The 26,972-nt window shown below is 45.4% G+C and overlaps 1 protein-coding gene across 3 annotated transcripts in view; it reads left to right on the top strand.

The window, feature by feature from the left end:
• The window catches only part of LOC117216528 (transmembrane protein 132C), an 80,646-nt gene extending 53,724 nt beyond the window's left edge, over positions 1 to 26,922 (top strand). The window contains exons 3-11 of one of the 3 annotated variants that reach the window (XM_033463287.1): positions 6,657 to 6,800; positions 12,581 to 12,836; positions 17,082 to 17,225; positions 17,297 to 18,130; positions 18,433 to 18,871; positions 19,590 to 20,035; positions 20,756 to 21,036; positions 21,135 to 21,423; positions 21,495 to 21,686. In XM_033463287.1, coding sequence (XP_033319178.1) covers positions 6,657 to 6,800; positions 12,581 to 12,836; positions 17,082 to 17,225; positions 17,297 to 18,130; positions 18,433 to 18,871; positions 19,590 to 20,035; positions 20,756 to 21,036; positions 21,135 to 21,423; positions 21,495 to 21,548 — 2,887 coding nt within the window. In that variant the 3' untranslated portion in view covers positions 21,549 to 21,686. Of the gene's footprint in view, positions 1 to 6,656; positions 6,801 to 12,580; positions 12,837 to 17,081; positions 17,226 to 17,296; positions 18,131 to 18,432; positions 18,872 to 19,589; positions 20,036 to 20,755; positions 21,037 to 21,134 lie in introns of all 3 variants that reach the window. The other 2 variants (XM_033463285.1, XM_033463286.1) reach the window with 2 other exon arrangements.
• The last annotated feature ends 50 nt before the right edge of the window (positions 26,923 to 26,972 follow it).

Here is a 26,972-nt window from a genome sequence, read left to right on the forward strand (position 1 = left end):
CCACGCGAGCGGAACTGTCTTAATGCACCCCTTGGGGGAGAGTAGCGGGAGTGGCATGGAAAAAAGATCCGGAACGGAGAGGAGGAACAGGAATTTTCTAATTGGATGAATTGTCAAGCACCTCGCGTAAAGTTACAACTTTTCCATTGTTAGTAAACTCTCCAACAGTTTCCTGCTCCTTGTCACCGACGTTTCGTTCGTGCTCGCATAAGCGATTCGCGAGTTGCACCGCGGCAATCAGGCTCTTTCAACGATCCTATCGTGACCCCTTTTCTAACTCGACATCGTTGCTTGATAATTGCTATCGAAGCTGACTCGTTGAAAAAGCCTGGTTAGATTCATGGACCAGCCAGACCATGGACCTGATTCTATGAATACAAGAAACAGTCGCGCCTTCTGTTAAAGTAGATGGGAAAGGGGTTTCGTATTGTACACGCGAAACGATGCTTCTTAAGCCGGATTCGCGTGCATGTATGTTCAGGAAAGTGTAGATTTTCAAGAGCTCTGCTTTTGTGGAAATCCATCGCTTAGATCGAATCAATTTCCCGCAGGCAATTTTTTCATTTTCAATCTCTCTCTCTCTCTTTTTCTCTCTCTAAAAGGTTTCTAAAAGAAAACCCCGGGCGCATTAAAATGAAACGCGTTTCGACCGATATGCGAGAATAGAAATTAGATCGTATCGAGGAATAGTCTGGTGCGAAATTAGTTTCAGCAAGACGATTCGCGCTCTGGTTGGGATTAAGCATATCCCTTTAACGAGAAATCAAGAGCGCTATCTTCACTCGCTTAGAAATTCGATTACGGAAGGAGTTTGCACACGCGTCCTTATCTCGCGTGATAAAAGAATTTGCGCTCGTGTCCTCGAGTCTTATCCGAAAAACGTCGATTTATTTTATGTACCGTGGCCTCGACACTTTCTCGAGGAATCCTGCTTTTATTTTCACGATATCGGCTTCCAACGTCAGCCAGGAATTTTATATAATCGGCGCCCGCTTGCGGCTACACGTTTACAGCTGTTGCGACCGCGATATTGGCCAAATCCCGTGGTTCTCTCGAAAATATCGTGTACGAGCAACGAAACCGTATCCAACCGGCCGTCTCTCGGTTTCGATCATAATTATCGGCCGAATTATCGGTGACACGTTGATGCTTAATCGAGCGAACGTTCCTCGCGATGTACCGGTTGCGCAATCGGCCGGGATGTCGCGTTGTTTCGTTACGGGATCGATCGCCAGCCGTACCAGTCATTGAATAAATTGTGGCCGTAGCCCGACACCGGTCGTTCGTCAACGCGATCCGGCAAGCTTCCCTCGCCTGTCGAGATCGTCCCGATACCAGCCGTTTTGCACGTCGCCGATTTGTATGTAAATGCCAGTCGATGGCCCCGCGGAAATAACTTGATTCGGACTTGTAATTGCATGGACGAAACGCTTGCTGTCATTCCGCGTACCGAACAGGGGGTTGGTTTCGCGTCGAGGGCAAACTGAGCTCACCACTGTTCCCTTTTTGCGTGGACGTTCCTTTTCAAAAGCCGGCCAATTCTCGCTCTCTCCCTACCGGCGACTAGCGCGTTTACCCTTCTCTCGTCAGGGACGACTAGCCTTTTTCTCTGGCGCGTGAATATCGCGACTAACCTGCCGCAACCTTTCGTAACCCTAATTTCCAGCCGACACGAGGTTAACTTAATTAAGTCGGAGGGTTCGTTTGCTTCGAATAATCGACCTCGACCAGGTGTAATTCGATTTGAAAAAAGACGAGCTGCTGTTCTCGTTCCCCTTGGCCAAGCTGAAAACTCTCTATCGATCTCCGCAGCGTTGATGTACGCTAGTACGAGAACGGGGCCGAAGCGGAAGACTTATCTACTCGGTCGGCAGGCACACAAATCGAATCTACCGCTTGTTTTGCATCGTCTATCGAATTAACGAGCGCTTTGTCCCTTGACCGGAATCGTAGCGCCGCTAGATTCTATTTTGTATCGGAGAGACGGTCTCTCGATAATTCACGCTCGCGATTGTCCACGTCGTGCACACCGGTCGCACGTATCGATTTCGCTGCGCCTCGAACGCTGCAAACGGTTGCGTTTTCCGCCGCGTATATCGAAACTATAAAGGTAACGTGGGAACATTAGAGCACCGTAGGAAAAATGATTCGTTCCAATTACAGTTCTGCTCGCGTGCTACAAAAAAGAAAAAAAAAAAGAAGGATATTACCTGACCCCAAAGCGGAGAACAACGACGTAGAACAAACGTTGAAAATGTAGCTGCGCATTTTCACCCGTCGGAGAAATAGCAAAACGAGAAACACGCGACCGCGTAAAATTCCCTTCGTTGCGTTTCGTCGAACTCGCAAAAATTCCCTATCTCTCGCGCCCTCGTTTCCACGGGGATAATGTTTTTGAATTTCTTTTTCTGCCTATGGGATACCTCGAGGTTGAGGATTTCAACAGAAAAACATACGTATCTACGCAAGATGTTCCGCATAAGTTACAGCGCTACCGATGTTGCGGCTACGTACGAAAACAAGTCGAAGGTATTCGATCAAATTTTGTCGTATCGCCGCTGAACATGGAACGTAGCAGCTGATAAAAATAACATTCCTTTGGAAAATAAGAATATCTATCGATGTTTCTCGCAGTCGCTGTAACCGCGAAGACGCGCGATCTGCCGATATCTTTCTATCTTCTATCTAATCAAAATCACGTAGAATGTATACGTTTAGCTGTAAAGTCAAATAAAAGCTCAGTTTTAGTTTCAAATCGTTAAACTTGCCCGTAAGAATCGAACAATGTGACTTATCAGATTTTGCTGCTGTAGCCTTCGGGCTAAGAAAAACTCACGGCGCCAATCGAGTTCTCGTTTCTCGCGCGGCGAACGAAGCCTCCACAAACGAACCGCGAACAACGCGAGCAGCTATTCCATTGGTGGCGCGAAGGCGAATCGGTTGGGAAGAGAAGAGTGCATTGATATTTATCCGACGTGGCGTCGGATAGACGGCAGCTATCCTCGCGCATCGTAACTTCCCCGTAACACCGACCTCGTGACCCGGTCACGTAACTGGAGCGTGAATTCTCGGGAGCGAAGACTCGGCTAGAACGTAACCAAGCCGGCGTCGCGACGCCAGGCAAATGTCCTTTCGAGTGGCCGCGAACGACCAGCTTTTTTCCCTTTCGTGACGGAGCTAGCGATCGAGTCGTCTCGACATTTGCCACGTTCGATATTGCCTTACCTTCCTCTTCTTTCTTCCTAACTTCGTTTACGGATACTCGCCTGTAAATGTTTAAACGCGTCGTTCCGTCGCCACACGAACTGCAAATTAACTTACTTATTCATTTACGAGTAATCCTTTTAGGTAGATGTAGGTATGTGAATAACGTAAAAAGATACGACGTACAGTATATTGGAATCCTCGTAACTCTAAGCGTTGTGGTGTATAAGTCGCTTTACGAGTCGAAATATTAAGACGCTCTGTGTCAAATTATTTGTCATGAATTTAGATGCGTTATTCTACCAGCGGAACTCGAGTTCGCAAGAAGTTCCAGGTCTGTAAGTGTATCATCTGCAACTTCGAGGTAATATGCAACTCGAGATATACGCGTATCTGTACAACGATATCGTTACAATGAAATATCGTATCACAAATAGCAACCGTCATGCTGCTGATACGCTCGAAGACCTATTAATGAATCTTGAACGCAGAGCCGCTTATACCGATAATGTGATTCATAAGAGAGGTTTGATAAAAAAAAGAAACAATTGGCTTCTATAGATCGCAAGTATCTTCTGCGAACGATAACGCAAAGCGTACGAGATTATAGTTATAAGATATTGTACAATTTTTTGTTCCTCGGCTCGTCGTATTACGTATGTCATATCACTGTACTCGATTAAAAAACACGCTAGTCGCGACAAAGATTCTCATCTCGATCCTTGTACTTGCACGAGAGAGAGGGTACGCTTTCCTTTGATGACCGTGGTCTCGTTTAATTACGACGCGGATTAATTATTTTTTACGAAAAGGATTAGGTGGAGGGGCACGAGATTCGCGTGTAACACGCCGCTCTTCTAATTAAAACGCATTAGTGGGCCGGCTCGCTGCCACTGCCATTAATCCGCATAAACCATTTTCGGGACGTTTTAATTACGCCCGCTGTCGACGCAGTGCGTAGATTTCTCGTTATCAACGTCTCGATATTGCGTCTCGTAACGCGCGAGCCAGTCTCCTCGGAGCCGATCGTTTAAAATTGCAATCTTGGCCAGCAAACTGCGACGCGACCACCGCCACGCCGGATGAACGATCTCCACATTTCTGCGGCTCGGCTGAACACGAGGGTCTTTCACGAGGCGCGTTATTGCCAGCAATCGTGAAACGCTACGCTATATCGCTTTCGAAAAGCACGCGAGAGAAATGTGGCACCGCTCTCTTTCGCAACGCGAATTCCTTTGATTAATTTTTATCGAATCCTCTCATCCATCCGGATATCTCTGTATTATTGATATTCGCCATCGTCACGTTCCATATATCTTTGTTATCGCGTTGTGCCTCGCGCTTTCGCACAGGATGACCCTCGACCCGTAATCGAATCGGACAGAGCGAAAAATATTTTTCAAATATACAAACAGCAACAGCCGGTCGGAGGTTTTGCAGCGGAGGTGTTACCGTGAACCACTCGCGTTCGAGAGGCACGTCGAGTGGATGATCGACGTCGCGCGCGATCGCTCCCGGGGAGTAAAACGCGATATATATAATAGGTCGCCGTTCCGAGGCAAACGATTTGTCTAAACGGAACCCGCACCCGTGAATAGCCACCTTGGCCGACCATATTTCATCGTGCCCGAGAAAATTCAATTTCCAATCTGGTACTTTGTAATCGCTTGGGATAAGCGACGCCGCGGAAACGAACGACGAGGATTCCGCCCGTCTTTCCATTTACGTGCCGTACTAGATAAATTTTTTTTGTCGCGAAATATCACTATGGGAATACCGGCCGACACGAGACAGAGACACGAAACCTTGCACGAAATTGATTCGTACGAGAAACTCTGGTCGATAAACGATGTATGCGAGACGGTGGATAATTTATGGAACAGAGAGATTCGATGACTGTATGACGGAACAAGGTTGAAAGTTTGTTAAGTATAAGCGAATTTACCTATTAATTTTCCATTAGACAGGCGTATCGCGGCGAAATTTCGCTATTCTTTTCCTTTTATTTTCAGACATAGAATCTTTGTGTTGGCATCCGGTTGAAGGTACAGACATCGATTATGTATTTTTAGACTATGATATATTACGTCGATGCGACGCGCATTCACAGAGAGTTTCGCGGTTCATTGAACGCTGCACCGAGTTCAATTCAGATTTGACCCTAAGGATTCTAGTAATGACATGTATATGAGGTCGTATAACGAGTATTAGGTTGTCCCAGAAGTTTCCTTCGTTTTCTAAAGAAACGATGGATTGCTTGATATTATTCTATTGAATTATGTTTGATCCATTTTGTATTCCAATAGAACAGATTATATTGTTTCCTCGTAAAACGAAAGAAACTTTTGGGACAACCCGATATACATCGTTGACTGAATATTCCGTATACCAGATAGTAACGATCTCGAACGTTTCTTCGAACAAGTACAAAACAAATTTATTACGTGAGCTGATATATAAATGAAGCTTTCTAGGAAGAAAGTGATCTTGATATCTAGTGATTAATTGTTCGGAGATATGAATTCGTAAAGATCAGTAAAGCGCTGACTAAGATGTTTTAAATTGTGCAAACGAACCAGGATCGTCGTTAAATTAGCTTGTAACAGTGATCAGTTATCTAGCATCTTGCTTGTAGAGATTATGCTCGTATAATTTACCGGAAGAGTAGAAATCACTTTATACGGACGAAAACTTGGATCGTTTGGCAAACATAGAGAGTCGAAGCTGCGACAGGTTTTGCGTTATGCCATGGCAAACGAGGACGTTGTTGAAACGACGGCCAAACTCAGGGTTGAAAGTGTGCCGTGTGTTCAGGCCAGCAGTTAGACGCGATCGAACGGAAATCCGATACGTACGCACCAAGGAGGTGACGCTTCGTTTGCAGTCACCTAGGATAATTGAAAGGACCGAAGGGCTGGAAAAGTTGACGATGTGTGCCCGGTCGGTCGCATTATTCCAAGGAGTTGAGCCGATAATTGCCGGGCTGTGCATCGATCGCGAGCACAACGTGCCTATGGTTATTGGAAAAAGTAGCTCCACGAGAATTATTTCACCCTTGAACTCGTCCGAAGTACCGTATTTTCCGCGTTCCGACGTTTCCTTTTTCCTTCGCCTTCCGTCGTCTATTTTTCCTTCTCTCCCGCCTCCCTACAGCCTCGATGCTGATTTTTTAATTGCCTCTTCTCTCCTTTTTCCTCGCGGTTTCGATGGAACGACCGGAAAACGCTCTCGTTTACTCTGTCGTTTTTCCGTTTACATGGCATTTTCAAGCGACTGTTTGGCCACGTCGCGAATTTCGATGGAATTTCGCTCCGACCAATCGGATTTCTTCCTGCTTTCTGAATAACGTATTCTCTTTGATTCTCGAACAGACGGCGCAAAATAAACGAAATTATTCAGCGTTTAATATCGTTTAATATCGCCGTTGATAGAGATTTCGATGAATGTTACAGGGCCAGGGTGAAATCTGGCGTGAAAATCTTGGACGCCTCGTCCAGTAATCCCGACTGGATCGTCGACAGCAAGATCAACGCGAAGAACACGATCGCTACGTTCACTGCCAGGCGAAAGGAGAATGCTTCGCGATTACCAAGCGCGTAAGTACGTCGCTATTTTTGCTTTTCGTCATCTTCATTCGCGCTGTATTCTATCACGAAGATGGGACGAGCGATCTACGATGACTGGGCAAAGTATATCCAAACGTAAAAGTTTTCTACAGGAAGCGATCGAATACCTTCGTAAACCGCTGTAAGGACTGGGTGAGAAATGAAAATTAATCGAGAGACACGTGTACTTTCGTTTTATTGCGGGAATATTCCAAGAAGAGAAATACCGTAGAAATGTACAAGCGCGTATCGATGTGCGAATCAAAATGACGCTCACATTAATAAAACATTTACGAACGATATTAAGAACGATAATACGACGAACTTTATCTACATATGCCTATCTAAACAATTGTTACGTCGTAAAATCTGCTGAACAATATGCAATAAACGGAATATCGCGATCTACGACGTTCCTTTTCCTCGTAAACGTAATGACATTCGCTGTCTACGTGTCTCTTCTCCGATTCTTCCTCCTTTTCTCCGTGTCTCCAAGGATGTGCGAAAATCGGCTTCTACGTTGAAGGAACCTCTACATGGATTCTTAGAGAGGTTCAGCAAGCTGTAAAGACTACGGTTTGTTCTTCTCCTCGGAAGAGGATTTGCTCACCGTATCATTGTCCTGTCCATCAACTTCCCTCTTGTATTTCCTCCTGGTGCACCCGCTATCGTCACCGTCGTTGTCGCCGTTATCGTCGCTGTCGTCGTCCTTCTTCTTCGATTTCTTGTTCCTCTTGCAATCATCGTCGTCACTATCGTCGCTGTCGTCGCTGTCGTCACTGTCGTCGTCCTTCTTCTTCGATTTCTTGTTCCTCTTGCAATCATCGTCGTCACTATCGTCGCTGTCGTCACCGTTGTCGCAGTTCTTCCTCCTCAATTTTTTCTTCTTCTTGCAATCATCGTCGTCACTATCGTCGCTATCGTCACTGTCGTCGCAGTTCTTCCTCCTCGACTTTTTCTTCTTCTTGCAATCATCGTCGTCGCTATCGTCGCTGTCGTCGCAGCCGTATTTCTTTTTCGACTTCTTCTTATCGTCTTCGCTGTCGCTGGAAGAGCTGCTGCTGCTGCTGCTACTGCTGCTGCTGCTACTGCTGCTGCTACTATCGTCGTCGTCGTCGTTTTTCTTCTTGGTCGATCGTTCCAGCCTTACAGAAACTTCTTTTTCTCCCTCGATCAACATCTCAGCCACGTCGATCGCTTCTCTCTTGGCCTTTCCGTTCACGTTCCTGGTTTTCTCTTCGTCGCTGCTGCTGCTGGATTCTTGGCTGGACGAGTCCGTAGATGGCTTCACGGTGGCTGTATTTCCCTCTGGCCCAAGCGGGCTCTGTTCGGCCAGTGGATACGCTTCGATGTAGATCATCGAGGCCACCACAGCGGACAGAGCGACGATTATTAATGCACTGGAACGCATGTCGTACTCGCGAAGATAATTCACCGGCTGAATCCGCGATATCGAACTTGGCGGCTCGTCTGCTCGCGGTCTTATATAGCGGCACTAACGGACGCCTGATAAGCTCGAGATAGAAAGAAGAAGCGACGTATCGGAAGAGCAGTGGTACTCATGGGAAGCTGATAGATCACTGGACCGGCCGAGATTAATCCGTTATTGGATTATTTCAGTATCGCGATACAGCTGCGACCCAATATTTCTCGCAAACGTAATTCCAAGTCGTAGTAAATTTGATCGCTTCTCCAGACAGTCGTTCGCCTTTGTTTTTCTCATTTCTGCACGTACACACGTTCGCGTTATTTCGAGTAACAAGCTTCTTGTAAACTTACGTAACGTATCTTTTTATACGCTTCGATATTTTTATACGTGTTGCGTTAACCTCTTGTACATGGAACCTTATTCCGTGTATGAATTAAACAAATATGAACTATAAAAAAAAAACTCACGTATCGACATCGTGCGGAAGCTATCTTTGCTCGTCGAACAAACGTATCGTGACGCGTCCAACATCTTCGCATTCCGCACGAAAAATTGTTCGCACGCGCGAGACTAAAAATATAGCAGCCGTTCTAGGAGATAATTTTCTCTACAAAATATGTAAAATCAAATGTATGGATGTGGCAGCGTAGACGCGTTTGCTTTCGTATCCGAACACTTTCTCCAGTGCACGAAGTTATAGAGATACCTGTTAGAAGCTGTTGAAAAAGCTAACGCATCGATACGTATCGATGGAAGAATCATCTTTGCTCCTCGCGTTTCAAACTATTTCTCCGTAGCGCGAAACGAACCTACCAGCATCTGTTCGAGCAGGTTAATCTCGAAAGGTAATAGGGTTTGGAAATATGCAAATGACACCATAAAGGAACGGTGGAAAGGCAAGAGAACGAGGTGAGACCGTGTTTGGCGAGAGTCGGAGAAAGATTTTATCGCGGTCGAGAATCGAGGCGCGAAGCGTTCGTTTCGGCGTAGTTTGGGCAAAAAGTAAAAGTAGTGAGTATCACTGTATATTAGATGATGTTATCGCATCTAACCCTGCGATGCTCCGATTTAATTTCCTCCCCTTTGCCCCTGTACTGCTTCTACGTATTCGCGGCTTCATTGGAATCAACAGTTTAGTACTATGATATTGGATCATCGGTCGTGAAAACGCTAAACACGCAACATCGAGACCTATGCTCTCGATAAAACGTATATAGAAACCTTGCTATCGTTACCAAGAATCAAACTCCATCTCCACTCTTCTTTCGTGCATCAGCTTTTCTGCTAATTTTCTTACATTGCGTTTCATTTTCAAATCCAATCGTGTTCGCGTTGTTTTCGCCTTCCACCGTTCTAAATCCCATTCTTTCTTCTACGAGACACCGATAAATCTCCTAATCTTTCGCTCCGTTTGTTTTTGCTTGTCTCTATCGCGCCATGCCATCCGGAATTGCTCTCGAATCGAAACAAAACGACGGAGTAGAAGACGCCAAGATTTTTCTCATAAACGAGGAAAGTGAATGAAAAGGATCAGAAACTATACTATTCCTTAGGACGATAATTGAAATAGATAGGCGAATAATGTACAAAAAGTGGAACGATATAGTGGAATCTAAAATTTATCATTAGTCAACACCCACGTGGGTAAAGTTTGAAGATATTTACATTTAGCGCGAATATACAGGGTGGTTGGTAACTGGTGGTACAAGCGGAAAGGGGGGTGATTCTGCGCGAAAAGAGAAGTCGAAAATATAGAATAAAAATTTTTCGTTCGAGGCTTTGTTTTCGAGGAAATCGACTTTGAATTTTCGCTCGGTACGCGTGCACTTTATCACGTCTCGTTATAGTGGATCTCACTGTAGATCGTTGTGTCGATGGAAAAATTAAAAAAAAATTGTTATTCTATATTTTCGACTTCTTTTTTCGCGTAGAATCACCCCTTTCCGCTTGTACCACCAATTACCAACCACCCTGTATATTTCACAGAGATTACGAAAACATTCAAACATTAAATTATCCACTATATTAATAAACCATGATATTCAGTGGCACTATATTTAACATTTGTTATACGTTTAAATGCACAGTATACTAATTTCTCGCCAAACATATGTTTATAATAAATATCTCGCAATTTCCATATACATTTTCAGATTCGTTCCATATTTTACCAACATAATCGTGACGGTCGTGTCTCGTTGCACACGCTAATGAAATTTCAAAATGTTTCACATAACGCGTACAATATGGGCATAAACGTTCTCTATGGTTTTTCAAATATGTTCGTGAACCAGTGTAGCTTACATCGAGCGTAGAATATTATTTTGCGCTCTCGAGTATTGGAATTCTCATCAAGACAAATCTCTTTGTGATTTCGTAGCCCGTAAACTTCGAGGCATCTCAAGATAGACCGTTCTTCTCTTCAATTTGTGAAAACTGATGGGAAGCACGCTTGTTCCGAGTCGTAAATCCTTCGGTAATAACCGTCTGTTCCATGGTGATCCTTGTTCACGGTCAAACGCAGACGGATGGGTCGTTAACGCGTGTTCGACGGAATCGTGAAACGCCGCCGACTTTGTAACACAACCGTGTTGCGCCTCGCGTTACGTAACACCAACGACTTGTAACTAGAAATACCCTCGACGCGAGTTACTCGTCTCGCTGATTGTTCGGCGAAATCCTCGTTAGTTCCACGGAGCTTGAGAAATACCGGCTACGAGGACGCTTTAACGTAACAACTTACCCACGTCCGCTTCTCTAGTCAGGACTGTTTCACTGTGGATGAACTTCCACGTTTTACGCTTGGTTCTTCTTCTGTCTAGTTTTGGCAAGTCTTATTCGTTAGTTACCTCACGGGTGTTTGAGTTTGCCGCTACGTTGAGTCTATCGCACACCCCGCCGGCCATAAGTATCAGGACAACTAACTGGAAAATTTATCTATCGAGAATTCTAACAAATTTTACTTGGTCGTTGCGATTCCAACAAATTTTAGTCTATTTATTTTTTACTTGTCTTTTATATTTATTATTACAAATTAAATTATTACCGTATCATACGTTTTGTGTGTGATACGGCGAGGCACGCGCGATGAAAAAAATGACAGATTTATATTGAAGTATCTAGAAGATGGATAACAGCAGTGGAAAATATCAATTTATATAAAATATCATCGTGTTTGATGGTTCCCTAAACCTTTGCGCTGCAATATGCCTCGCGAGGGGACATCGTAAATCTAGCAAACAACTCGGATTTCTCCTCTGAGGGAACACGACGAGATTACTGACGATTATGTAGCAGGAAATTACACGAGCCAAACATTTTTATGAAATATACCTTCCCTCCAAAGTCTCGTTTCACGTTGCACGAAAAAAACAAATATAGAAATGAAATGTATACTCAGGTATACGTAAGAGTATGTTAGCTGGTAGTACGAAAGTCTTCGCAGTGATGTCGGTGCTGTGACACGGCGACGATATAGAGCGTTTCTCTTCTCAGAAATTGTTTCTGTTTCGTGATGTAACGTAATTTCTATGATGTAACGATACTTCGCTATCGCGGAAACATACACGAGCTGATTATTGTAGCATTGTAAGAAGAATACTTGCGAACCTGAGGACAGACCGTATTCGACAATCGAACCACACGTATCGGATGCAATTTTCCTCTCTCGTTTATTCAGTTTGTAAAACAGTGGAAAAATGAAAACAAGCGAGAGTTGCGATATAAGCGGCGGTGAGTTAGATTTAAACGTTTATGCGGATATTGCAAAAACTATGTTACGAGAAAGCAAGTAATCGATGCGGAGAGAAACAGTACAGTAGCGATAATGACGATGTCGCATTCGGAAGTAAGCGAGTGAATATAATTTTGGTTTTCGTTATTTTGTAAGAAACGTGTGTAGACGATCAGCCGGAAGTTTCCGAATGCAAAGGGGTAGATTAGTGAGCAACGTTCAAAAAAAAACACCATCGTGTAATATCACAGATGCGATAGACGAGTCTAAAAATAAAATTCTAGAATATCAAGGGAATCGCCAAGGTGACTAAACAAAATCATTGACCGACAGACGAACTTCAAAGGGAAGTAGATCGGTATCCCGGCTCGCGGCACTTTCATGAAAAACTCTATCTGCCATGGCTGCGTCAAAGAAATCGGTTCTGTAAATAGTTCAGCCCTTCTCCAAATACGCTCGACACTCCGTGGACGTTGGCGTTACGCGAGGAATTGGGGCGTTTCGGATATAAACGGCTGGCGATGAATCTGACTGGCATCGGGCGGCTAGAATTACTGTCGGGAAACAATCGGGATCCTGTCACTGGGAACGCATCTTTGTCATTTGCAGATCGGCAGAGGAGATCCTGACGATGCTTCTGGAGGCGAGCGAGGAGGGGGTGGAAGGGAATTGGGACGGTGGTCGAATCGTGTGGAGCGTACGCTACGCTTTCGACAACGGCTCTCAGCTAAATGGGATGGATCAACAACGACTACAGCAGAGACAAATGCAACACCATCATCATCATCACGCGGAGAGGCGAAAGCTACAGGTTCGCCTCGAAATACAGAAAGACGACATTCAGGCCGTGCTGCCTATATCCAAGGTGAGCTCTCTCACGTGCGCAAAGTTTGCCTTTCTAGCGTTTTCTTTACGATAACGTCGAGATAATGAAGATTACTCGACTTTGACCGAGATACGTTTCTACGTATTCTCTGTTCTATGCTAGGTAGGAACGATACAACGTCGTTCTAAATTAAAGATCTAAGAAGACATTTCCATCAACGTACTCGTACTTGCAATCGTAAGTTTCTCTACGAACATGCAATAGCTACAGAATGTATGCACGCGTACCTTTATTTTTCAATCAGGTGCCTTTTCGCCAAGCTGTACGTTTCATTTTCTTTTCTAATTACACGAATACGAATTTTAATGCGCTTGGACCTAGTTAATCGGCGAATCGTTATCGCGTCAGATCACCTAAATTCGAATTCAATGAATAAAATTCATCGAAATTTCAAGATGTTTCTACAGATTTTTACGCTTGTGTTTCTCAGGCCTCTGTATTCTTTTGGAAAGTAGTACAAGGACAGTTTCAACTTGGCACAACAGTCTCGAATGGTACTCAGTCACTATGGCTGTCCAATAATCTCTCAAATAACACGTTTCGCCACTCGGAAGTATAAATTTTAATTTTCCCCTGATTTTACGGCCACTCTATATCGTTTCCATCCACGGTAACCTTATATTAGCTGCTTAAGCTCGTCGAGATAAAAACCTTGTCTTCCTCGAGGGGGATGAGACTGTAAGCCGGGGAATCCTGAATCACCGCAATGGTGCGTGCATATCCCTGAAGCCTGGTTAGCTACGCCACGAAGATTATTCAGCGTCGCGTGTATTCTCTAACAAAATCTCGACGACGAACCTCGTTGCCGCTTTGTTGTTCGTAAAATTCGATTGGTCACAAGAACGTTGGGTGTTTGTGTTTGCGATCCGATACGCGCGGTCAGAGGTTGGAGAAACGGTGGCGATAAAGAGAGCTTCCTGGTGCAATTCCTGTCGGGGGACACCATCGAATACGTGCCCGACGATTTTCATTCCCGCCAACTGTGCCTGGAACGTGCACCCGGAATTCCACAGCGGAAACTACGATGGAATTCCACGAATTCGCACCGGTTAAGAAATAAAAGAATCAACCAGATGGAGAGAGAGAAAAAAGAGGGAGGAGAATGGGGCGAGTACTAGTCTCCTACGCGAACCAATATCGGTACTCGTCGAACCGGCACGATTTTTAGACCAGCCAACCCTCGTTTTCTGTCCTTCGACGTATCCGCCGCCATTCTCGAGATCTCTTGAAAAAGAATCCGCTAAGTTGGCCGATAACCGCCGGCAAAAGTGCCGATCGATACGGACCTGTACGTGGCATATGTCCTCGTGATCCGTTCTTTTTCTTTTTTTTTTTTTGTAAAAACGGAAGGCGTTAGAGGGTGGAAAATACGACTTCGGTTACAGAACTTTGCAAGAAATAATAATGTACTTTACTTATGTAGCGTAATCTTCTAGTAATTATAGTAGAATCGAGAAGAGAGCGATCTGTCGTGAAAAAAGTAAATCAGAAATCTGGAATAAGATAATTTGCGAGAAAATGGAATTTGATAATTTATCGAGCAATGTTAACCGAACGTGTTGAAACTCTGTTCCGTAGAAAATGAAAAACGTTATTCTATATTTTTACCTTTTTTTCCCCATGTACCTATTCGTCATTTTTTTTATTCGTTTCGGCACAGAATTTTGGAGCACAACGATGTTTAACACGTGGTTGTTCCATTTTCTCTACCTAACGCACGCGTTTACACAAATCATCGTAAAAGCATACGTGCTGTAGCTACGGAATTGTAGCTGATATAAAAGCAACGGTATAAATGTGCGACTCCGGCGGCGAAGTAAGGTTTCGATGCCGTTGCGAACAATAAGTCGCAAGAAATGACATCAGTCTCGTTACTTTTCTAACACAGCACGTATTTCGCCGGGTGACAAAGAGAACGAAACGACAGTCGCGAAATTTAGTTTCTTGCGCCGAGAGAACGTCTCGAAGTTAGTATCTGGGTATTGTCGTGATATAGTCTGAGACTATGTCGTTGATAAACTAATAATGGCACGCGGGTAGATTTCCTCTTGGCAAAAAGACACCGCCATTAACTCGCAGCTCTCCGGCCAAAAGGTTTAGCGATGTAGTTTTTCCTCGAGATAAAACAGGGCACGTCCGTGTCCCCGACTGGTTTTTATCACCGGCCTCCTGGTGATACGTCATTCGGAGAAATTTATTCGATTTATTCTCGGTTCTTCGACCGAGATTTTGGAAGCTTGGCGTACCGAGGTTAATTGATTTCGGTGTTAGTTGCTTTAACTTCGCCGCGTTTCGGCATCGATCCGCAACTCGCGAATTAAACGACGTGAAATCGGTCAGTTTCTAAAAGGGGGTTAGAAGGCGGGGGGTGGATGTGCGCTGTGTACACGACAATCAGCAGGAGATTCGTGCACGAGCTGCCTAATTGATTAATTAGTTCGTTAATTCGCTTACATATTCCTTTGAAAGGCTGGCAGAAGGGGCAAGTTGTCGGAAGCTTCTTGATTATCCGTACTCTAATTGCTCGTTGCCTCCGCCAGGCGGAAGGAGGGGAAGTTTTTAATTAAAAGAGACACCCTCGTCGTCTGTTCGCACTCGGCAAAGCTCTGCCGGTCCGGCTTAACTCTATGCAGCATCTATGCCGCGGCTGCTTTTCGCGTAGCTGGCCAAACGCGAATCTCCACGCTCGTTTAATCAACGAAAAGAAAATATTTTGGCGGAAGGCCGACGACGGTACGGCAGCCGGGCCGGGCGTATAAATATTTAGGCCACGAGGATAAGAAATGCAGCCTGGTTATCCAGGAATAGTAGCTCGCTTCGGACGACTCGTGCCCTTTGACGCGGTGCAGTACCTTGATAATGCATAACTAAATCTTGTACACGGCCGAACAGCAGAACGAAGCTAAGTAGATCAGAGATTCCTGATAAAGTTCGGTAGTTCGAAGCCGACTAACTACTCGACTTGGTAGAGAAGAGGTTACGCAGAGTTGGCGGAGTTCCTTGGAACTTTGGCTCTCCGTGACCGGATAGCTGCGTTGCGCTCGATGTTTGTTTTAAACGCAGTTCCTGCTTCCACGTGCGGTCACGGATTTCTAAAAGCAGCTTCCATGACGACGGTTCAATGAGATTTTGGCTGGAACAAAAGGGGCGGCTCTGCTGGAATTCGATCGCCCAAATGCTTTTGTTATCGAGACGATCGCTAAAATACCGTAACTGGCACTCTCACCCTATCTCGAACGACCGTAGCAAACTCGCCGATGCGAAGGACGAAAATAAATCCCGTGGGTGTTATCCGGACGAATTTTCCAGCGAGAAAATTCTCCTACGTTAAATGGAGGATTCGTGCAAGCAGGAAAAGCGCCCATACGCTTCCAAGTCTCGATTCGAAGTCGCGTGAATCGAAAGAATATCGATGACCGGAGGGAACACTTTAGAAGAGAAAGTCCGATGAGCCTGTGCTATTCGGAATGCACTCAATGGCAGGTTTTTTGCGCTCGCCTAAGATCGAGCTTATCGATGCCAACCAGGGGCGCGGGTTCAAAGATATATATACGTATATATATATATATACATATATATATGTATGTAGGTGGCATGAACGCACACGTAGAACCGAAGACAAGCGGGTGTAGGTGGACGGATAGAGAGCCGCTCGGGGTCAGAGATTTAAATTCCCTCGCTGCAATATCCGAGTCGTTTGATGTTCCTTCCAAAGGGCAGACTGTACGGAAGCCAACTTGGAAATGGCTTCTCGTGCACCAGGCTGCTCTCGTCTCTCGTCCTGCCGTCCCCTTTCCCACTGAATGGCCGTTCTAAAGTACACACACCGCCAAGGAATATGATGTACAGCCAACACGTAGAATAACTTCCATAACGATACGGACTACACCTCTGTGTACGTGTGCGTGCGCGTGTGCGTGTATACCTGTGATACAGGCGCGTGTATACATATGAAATGGTGGAGCAACGCTGACGGACTCGTCTAGGCCATCGAGGAGACCCTTTAAAAGCTTTTCCCTCGACTGCAGACCGCGACCATCCGCGAAACTTTTCTGACAGCCCCGCTCGGGAGCAAACAAAAGCTTCCAACGAACAAGGGACGATCGCCGTTCGCTAATACGACCGAGCGACTTTCCTAAATGCAGTTGGAGAACGCTTTAACAAGATCCCCGAGGAGTCATAGAGGCAAAGGCGACGCTTTAATCGAGTTCATTTTCGTCGTAGAACTGGGAGGTGATGAACACCGCGGTGTTGACGGGTCGCCAAGTGTCCCAGGGGATGAAGGTCTTCATCGTAAGCCAGGCCGGAACCGTCGCCGACGTTACGCTGCAATCCTCCTGTCACTCGGAGGACGAGAGTGTGCTTAAGGTACGCGACTTTCCGTTTCCAGCTTTACGAGAAGAATCGTTTCTGACAAGGTGTTACGTGTTGTGTTACAGGTATCATCTTCTTGTAGCAGCGTGTACGTGGACGGCACGGAGATACGTGGCTCCAGCAACGCGTCAGTTCTCGTTAAGTACGGCACTTACACAGGGCTGGCTAAATTCACTGTTTGGATGCCGGAATTCCCTTTGGAGATGACCGTGGCGGACACCAGATTAAGTCAGATTAAAGGCTGGAAAGTTCCCGAAGAACACGCTGTAGGGGCGAAAAGCAAGCGTAGTCTGAACTCCACCAATTCACGTTCCAACGAATCCAGCACGAAAACCAAAAAGAGGAGCGCCGCGGAGTTGGAGGACACTTCGATGGACATCGAAGACGCGGATGTGATTTTGGAAGAAGACGAGCAGGAGGAAAGATTTCGAGGAACCGATAACGGATGGGATACGATCAATTCTATAGATAGGGGATCTTCTACCAATTGCAGACTACGATTCCAGCAGAGTCCTATCGAAGTACACGCGAGATTCCTGGCCACCGACCACGATTCAGGAAGAGTCTCTTACTTCGTGAATCGTCGTACCTGGCTACGAGTGACAGATCTGGTGAACGGAATGCTTCGAGTTTCTGATCCCAGGATCGCTGACCTGTTACAAGGGAGAATCGTTCAAGGTCGTGGAGTGGGTAGAACGGAGGTGCAGGTTCTTTCGCCGATTACGAGCAAAGTAATCGGCGCGAAGGAAGTGCGAGTGGTTAACGACCGTGTGGCGGTCACCAGGTTGTCAGTCAGAGTGGTGTCTGGATTACAACTCACTATTAGTCCGGACACTGCTATAGAAAATGGATATGTCGCGGAGACGTCGGTGACGAGGAAGCTGACTGCTCAGTATCAGGTGAGGTACATGTTTCTCTTGTTAGCGTAAAATATCTATCGAGTAAGAGATCTAGCTGCGAGGAAGAAACGATCGAATTTCAATAAGAAAATTCGTTATTTTCCTCGTTAGGGATTTCTATGCAGATACATCTTTTCGTTGATACGATTAACGAAACCGCAGATCTATTTCGTTCGCTAAATATTAGAAGTAACATTTGTGATTTGAATATTTTCTTGCATTTATTTGAAAACAAAGCTTGCTACGGATATTTTTACGCGGCAATCGGATTATAATCTTTCGCATTTCTGCATCGAACATAGGAGGGACTGCTGGATATAGACGTGGAATTTTCTGACGGTACGAGAACACCGTTGAGAGAAATCGCTGTGAACGACTACCACTTGTTAGTGGAGAGTCTAGACCCGGAAGTGGTGGCATTCGCTCCGATGGTCGCTTCTCATCATCCTCGAGTGATTGCGGTCGGCGAAGGGAGAGGCGATTTGTTACGAGTCAGTCTTCAATTGGCCGACGCCTGTCGTCTAACCGGCAGGAGGTCTGGAAAAGGATCTCAAAGAGCGACCGCGGCAGCCCTTGCCAGCGCTTCCGCCAACGTTGAGGTGGACTTTGCCTCGAGCGATCTTCCCAATCGACCCGAGTTCGTACAGAATGACGGAGGTGGAACGGTTGGCTCTCATCATCACAGAGAAAGGAAGACCAGCAGGGGAGAGATGGCACCTGATTTGCACGACATTCTCATCGGTAAATAGATCCAGTTCTCCTTCGTCGCACGCTCTCGCACTCTTTTTCTTTTCGATGAATGCCACTGTATATTTTGGTAGCGCTTCACGTCCTCTAACTTCCATCCATTTCTATCTCCGCCAATCTCGAAACTTAGCGTAAATCGTGTCGTTTGTTTTATTATTGGTCGTCCAATAAGTCCGTGTCGCGTGATTAAAACAACCGAAACGACGAGTCTTATGAAATTTAGATCAGAGCTAGTACCTGAGAGGAGAAGATCAGCGAATAATAAGTATTTTGATTTCTAGATAAATGATCAGGGATAACTATTGTAACGACCAAATAGCCAAAAAGAATAAACTGCTCGGACTTATCGGACGAACAGCGTAACAGCTTCTTTCGCTTTCCATCACCTTCCGTTTCTTCGTTTGAATCTCCGTTGCTCGTCACTTCGCCATCGCTTCGAATCTTCTCCATCGCTCGATCCTGTATCGCTTAGCGAACTGACGGGTCCAGTGAGCGTGCGTACGAGTAATATGCGAGAATTCTTCGACCTGTCAGCTTCGACACGCTCTCTCTTTGTCCGTGCATGACGCAAAGCATCGATGTCGCTTTTCTGCAGGCAGCTGGTCGCGCGGGAGGATACGCAGCTAGCCGGGAGCTGCCTCGTTCTCTACTTCCAGTACTCGTTTCTCACTCTTCTCCTCTCTCTTCCTGTCTCTTTGTTTTTTGTGCAAAGGGCTACCGCTGAAAGACGAGAACGGGCACGAGCACGAGCACAAGCACGAGCACGAACCTTTGGTGCAGGCACGGCAGCACCGCACGGCTATAGCTAATGGCATGTCTTCAGGAGGAATGGGCGGTGTTGGGATACGGCATCACGGAGTAAACCGTGTGAGCCCACTCGAGATCGGAATGTACGTCCTTCTGGCAGCCTTCTGTTTCGCCATCGTCGTCTTCCTCATCTCCTGCGTGGTCTACGCGAACAAGTTCAAACTGCAGCCACCGGATTCTCCGCTACCCGGGTCAGCGCTTCCGGTACTGTCAGGAGCAGCCAGGGCCAGAGCAGCCGCCAACCAGCTGGCATCGGGAAGAAGACCTCCCAGAGAGTCTACCACGAACGCGCACGATTGGGTCTGGCTGGGCAGAGCCACTCTCGAGAGAGCCGCTTGCGGACCGCAACAGGTATCAATGCTATACATTTTGACGAGTCTGAAGGTCGTCGTCCACTGTGCGATATCATAACGCGTGAACGACGTCGAATCAACTTGCACGTATTCGCAACTATCGCTTATTCGATAGCATAGCATCGATGCGACAACGATCTTAAATTATTTACACGTCGATACTATTTGCCAGCTAAAGCTGTCGAGTTTGAGGGCTGAATTTCATACGTTACACAGGCATTTAATTAAAGGGGATATTTGGATTAAACAAACAAATCAATTAAATCTACTGAAAAAATTGGAATTAGATATCTACGTGAAATGAAAAATGCTGTTATACATGGAAAGTCGAAGCTCGCAACGTTTTTCCAATAATTGGACGAGTTTAATGATTATAAGTAAGACAGTCAATGAAAGTAACAAGAGTTTACAGACAGTCGATGAAAATAATATCGTAATATGGCAGGCACAATAAATAAGAGCGGATATTTTTGATGATTCACAAGAAGAACCAAACTTCCTGGAAAGGATCCTTCTTATTACCTGTAGGGTCGGGAATAAAGAGACAGAATAGAACGCCTACTCGTGAACTATTTATAACACAGTCGCTGCCAGTAACAGCAAGATAACGATGTTATATCGTTCGTGCGCTGTGCTGTTATTCGGGCCACGATCTTTAAGCCCCTAATTTTTTCAGCTTCACAAGCGAATCGAACTAAATCGACAATTTGTGTTTCAGGTAAGAGTGACTAGTAACCCCTTAGCTGGCGAAAACGAGGGAGAAGCGAGTGAATTGGCAACTTGTTTCGACAATCCAAACCACATCGAGCTACCTTCGGCGGGACAGCGTAGCAATGGATCAGGGCCGATAGATACCACGACTTATTGCAAGAGGGACAAACTGCCACGAAACAGTTTCGCGACGAAGCCCGTAACGAAACCACCTACGGTGGTATCAGGAACTACAATCGCTACTTCGACATCTATGGCTACGTCCACCGTGGCATCCGCACGAAACGAGTAATTGTTTTATTTTATTTTATAGGAGAGCAGAAGGATTAGAATCTAAATGCTTTCTGTCGCTCGAAATATAAAGTAACTGGTTTATCTTAACGTAGCAACGATGACGTCCCACCACCCTTACCGCCGCACGGAATCCCCGTAACCTCGGCGATGGCTTCAACGACTGCAGCTGTTCCCGTCGGCGCAACGACCAACAACAACGGCAACGAGGACTACAAACCTCCCGTACCACCACACAGAAACACAGGGGTGATCGTACGACTACCGGAAACACCTAGGAAACATCGTCACAGAGCTTCGAGTAGCAGCGCGGGCGCTCATCATGGGAACAATCAGCGGCACAGCAAGCAGATTCACCATATCAAGCCACACGGTAAAGCTAGAGTAGGTAGTCCGAAAGAGAACGACGCGGAGGAAGAGGAGTTTGTGGAGCTAGTGACTCACGATGACAACAGGCATTCGAAGGACGCGAGAGCCAGAGAAGTGAAGAGGGCGACGATCGTCGGTAATCCAATGTTCTCGTCGTTCTCGACGAACGCGATCGCCTCGTCCATGAACATGTCCAGCCCGACCGTGGCCTCATCGTCCTCGTCACCGCCTAACTCGTCGCCGTCCTCTACCGCTTCCTCTTCCTCGTCCTCTTCTTCGTCGTCCGCGTCTTCGTCCCACGAGCAAGAGGAATCGGTGGCGTTGGACGACCTGAACCTGGGCATGGACTACAATCAGATCATGCAGTACTTCGACAACTTGAAAGAGTCGAACGCCTAGGTGATGGCGTTCGGCCTTGAAGAAGGCCGAGTAGTCAAGGTCGATACGAAACCCCGGAACCCTCGTTGAGACTAAACGGCATAGCCGGATAACGAGCTCGGCCGCGTTCTCCGCTTCCTCTTTCGCCGCGTAGCACGTTCGCAATGGAGAACCAAAAGGGCCGAGCTCGCGCCGTTCGAACGACGCTCCGGACGTTTCGTATTCTAGGCTATAATCTAGTCAGCTTCCTAGCAGCACATCAAGAGTATCGCGCAAACGCATGGACACGAGACACGTTATACAGACATACATACACAGATACATATGGGCAAAGAGAGAAAAAGATAGACGCGAGAGAAGCAGGTGCAAGCTGTAAGAGGCGCGCGTATTTCCAACGCGAATTATCGCGAATCGTACAATACGCGCGACTTCTGCTTGTAATACAGTGTACGCAAGGAATGATACACGCTCGAGAGCACACGAACATTCGTATATGTATACACACACACACACACATATACACACACGCAGAGGCTTTAAAGATGCGATCGCCGGTAGCCGGGGTGGTGTAGGTAGATCGCGCGCTCGATTCGACCAGCTTTTCCTTTTCTCTCCTCGACGATCAATCGACCGCCGATCCTCTCTTCCGCCTCCGTGCACTATCGATCTCTCGCTCAAGCCCTTCCCTCACGCCAATCGAACAAACCTCTTTCCCTCGTTCCTGCCACGCGACAGGGCATTCACCAAAAAGTGGCCGGACAAAAACCGACTCTTTTGTCTCGAAATCGATCCTCGGCTTCGATAGCGACGTTCAAACCGCACGAATGCCTCGTCTTTTTTAGTCGTCTTTCCATACCTTTTGTGTTCATCCGTGCTCTATCTATCGTCGGTTCCTAACGATAAAGATAAAGCTTCTCCTGATGTTTTTCCCTCAAGGTTTTTCTGCTATTTTACCCGTTTTATTTCCAAGTATTCGCTGGCGCTCGAGTCTTCCCGACCGTAAATTCCAGTCGTGGGCCGAGATCGATATCGGAATGAACGATCGTCGGGCACAGGGCCATTTACTCTTTTTCCAATCTACATCGGGGGAAACGTAATATTTATTCGATCGTCCGTACGTCATAATGTTTGTAAATTTTGCTTTGTAAGACTGTGTACATATATATATTATATATATATATATATATATATATCGCGACCTAGCGCATGTTAATTATGAACTGTAACAGATTACGAAGTTACATTTGTATGGCAAAAACTCCATAGAGCAAACTAACTCGCATATCTAATCGCTCGACGGAGCCGAGCGAAAACGCGAGCACGGGCCGCGTGCACCTTTCTACCTATCGGCGTTTCCCGTCTATTCTAATCCTCCTCGTTTTGTACGGACCTTACCGAATCGCTCTCTTCACGCGAATCACCTATTTGCCATGCGTACTTTAACCTGTAATTTTCCACACATACACACACGCGCACACGTACACATACACATACGCGCACGCATATATAGACTTATCTAAAAACCATGGAAAAATCAGAGTTTCGTCCAACGATGAAACAACGTATTCTGAAACCTCCTTAACTTGTTAACCGGAGAGTTCGAGCAGACTCAATTTTCTGGAACGTAACGATCTTTCGATTTATAAATATTCTGCCTTTTAATGCGTCGTATCGTTTCTGCTAAAAATAAGTTACGTCACATTTATATTCGAAGATTACATGGGGAAAAACACGATGAGTCCATTCTTGCTGATAAGTTCCATTTTTTTTTCGATTGCTAAACAGAAATACTTTAATTAACGCGATACAATCGGAAAGGGGAGCCGCGTTGCAAAACCAACGGCGCAATTAATTAATTACGACCGTCAATGGCTGTCAGTGTTTCGCTTGTTTCACTCGTTGAAACTTTTCTGAAAATATTGCGAATCTTTCCGCGTTGTTGAAGCGAGAACGAGATCGCTATATATAAATGCAAACACGCGTAACACGGTTAAACAGAATTAATTGCCAAGAAATGACCTGCTTAACGAGTTAAGGAAAGCCGAGCCGTGTAGATTATTAGAAGATTTGCGAGCTGCGAAGTGGGAAACGCTAATCTCCTAGACGAGCTCGCACCGGCCCGAGACGCTGCTCCGGTATCGCTTTTAATTACCATTCAACCCATCGATTGGATTCCGCAATTGTCCTCGTACGTGCCACCGATCGCGAGTGCTCGTTTTAAACGCGTCGCGAGTCAAGGCACGTGCTTCCCCGCGTGAATGCGAGCGTAATCGCATCTGTGCCATCGTTAGTTACATCGTAGAGACGCGTCCCTCGTCCATGTTCGTCTATACATATACAAATACACGTTTACACCCAGAGAGAAAGAGAGACTGGAATGGAATGAATCTGTATGAGAGAATATGAATGAATGGATTAGAGAGATATGCAAATGCAAAGTACACGCACACCTTATAGCCTTCGTTCTTCCGCACTGATTTGATTTCCACTTGCGAATCCAATCGCACGCCTCATTCTTCCCTGCGATCGTCAAAGATCATCCAACAGGCAAACCCATGTCCGAGACTAATCATTTTTTACTCTTATCAAGGTCGATAGAAATGGATACTTAAGAAAGGAAGAATTTTCGTGAAATGATTTTCCTTTAAAAATACGATGGAATTCGTCAGCTATTCGTTGGTACGTAAAAGAAATAAATGAACTTAGTCGATATCTGACTAAGCTAACCCCTGTTATACGAATGTATATTCTTATAACGAACGTGCAATTATTCGCTTGTATCGCGAATAAATTCTATATGAAGACTACCGAGTCTTTTATAGGAGAACACTGTCAAAGTTCGATAGCTTGATAACAACGTAGGAAACAATTTTCCTTAACGTGGGTTGCCTGTATGTAAAGGATCATCGAGTTAAACGAAACGATTAAATCTTAAGGCGAACAGCCAAGGCGCGCAGGAATCGCAGCAATCCGATCTATAAACCAACGGATCCCTGAAGGGTCGCTCTATCTTATATAGGCATTTAAGGACTACGTGTCTAAGTATGTATGTATCTGTAAGTTGTGTGTTAGCATGTCAAGCGTGGGATATAGTGATGTAATGCCGATGAACACAATGAAAAAAGAGAAAAGACGCTCGAGTCGGCGTTGAAAAGCGTGGAGGCGCGTCGACGTGGGCCACGCACGTTAACCCTTTGCGATCTTACGTCGACTAAATAAGAGAATTATTTTATTAATCGTATTCTCGTTAAGGCCTCTACATTTCCTAATCGATCGTCAATAACGTTTATTTAATTAACTTTCGATTTCTACTAACATTCCTTCGTCTTTCTTTTTTTTTTTTTTTTAATTCGTACATCGTGTCGTGAACGAATGTCCTTACCTTTAAAGATAACTGCAAAGGGTTAAAAGGTGCTGCAGACAACGTAAGATACCCCGCCGAGAATCTAGTCTTATAGCGTAACTAATGCATTAATTAATAAATACTAATAAACGCGAAGCGCGATCTACGTTGCCTTTCGCCTGACTTAAACGTATCCTCGAATCGTCTGGCGGGTTGAAGTGGCGTCGTTATCGCAGCTCTGCCCGCGGCCATCCTTTCCTTTTCCTTCGAGGAGCATCGAGAGACGACTCTTCGTTCCCGAGATAGCGAGTCGTTAAAACGAATCAATCATATCGAGTACCGTGAGTGAGAGACGCGCTAATTACACTTACTTAAACGTATGCCAGGGAATCTCGTCCTTCGGACGAGACGAGAAAGGAAAAATGGACGAAAACATCCCCGTAGGACGAGGAATCCCCCCGCGCAGAGCCGGAAAAAAATAGTATTTACGATAGAAAATAGTGGAGAGCTTGCGAAGCTGTTTCACGCGAAACGAACGCTGTTGAATGTTTCGCTTGCCGCGATGTTACAGAGAAAAAAGAAAAAAGAAAAAGAAAAAAAGGAAGAAGCGAAACCGCCCCCCGATTCGCCGTTAAACACTATCAACGTACAAACGATCTTACAGTTACTATTTTTTACTTAGAATACTATTTCCTCCAGCTCTGGCCACGGCCAAAACATTGTATATATATATACACGCATTTCCTTGTTTTCTCGTTCAAAAGTCAGAAAAATGTAAACTCGCGTAAGAGAAACTGTGTGACGTTCCTCGGCTCGCTTTTGGTAACTTTATCCGTTCGTTCGATCATTTTCGAACGCCTTTCGTGATCGTTTTGCGATTACAGAATGGTGAAAGTGAAGCTTAAAGCACGATGCAACTCATAACGCCGAATTTTATAATATACGATACTATCTCCAGGAGCTTTGTTTGGCGCAAACGAAATCCGCACGTCCTAGAGGCGGAAGCATTCTCACACAGGGGGCACCCTGTTTAAGTCGAAACTGCCGGTCTCTCTTTTCTCCTTTTTTTTATTTTTGATAAGTTCCCACCGATCAGGGAGGATTATATTATAAATATATAAATATATATATATACATATATTGTAATAGAATATCGTCGCAATGCTGACTCTGCATTCACACACATTCCTCAGACACGATGTCGCTGTATCTACGTTAAGTGTGATAAATGCGGATAAAATAGATAAACGATTGACGAGGCGTCGACGGCAATGACGGCGACGGCGACGGCGACAAAACACGACGAGGACGGCGATGACGACCGCGTCCACGACGACGATGGCAATAATCGACGATGCTCTCGCGAATCACTATCCTCTCGCTATACACATATCTATTTATCGTTCTTCTAGCTGGCACGGATTTATCGTAAAATCCGTTACCAAGATCATTCACTTTGTACTTATCGATTAGTATGTATATTTATTGTATTATGAAAATGATTATCTTTAATCTATCACGATCATAATCATCGTTGCTGTTATTGTTATTGTTATTGAGATTGTTGTTGTTGCTGCTGCTATTGTTATCGCTGTTTTCGCCGCGTTTCGCCCTGTCGTTTGGGGTTGCCGTCGTGGTGGACGTCGCCATCGCCATCGGCATCGGCGTAACCGATACGCTAATTAAACAATAAGATACGACTATCGCCTACTCAATGTACAATATGTAGTATTTACCTGTTGTTACCACCAAACCGTCATCAAAGATATATAAAATATTGTAATTGTAACACATCGGTATTGCTCGAATTCTACTTCAATCCTATCCATCGTTAACGAATACA

This window comes from Bombus bifarius, unplaced genomic scaffold (assembly GCF_011952205.1).
Source record: "Bombus bifarius isolate JDL3187 unplaced genomic scaffold, Bbif_JDL3187 scf7180000010271, whole genome shotgun sequence".
Taxonomy (NCBI): Eukaryota; Metazoa; Arthropoda; class Insecta; order Hymenoptera; family Apidae; genus Bombus; species Bombus bifarius.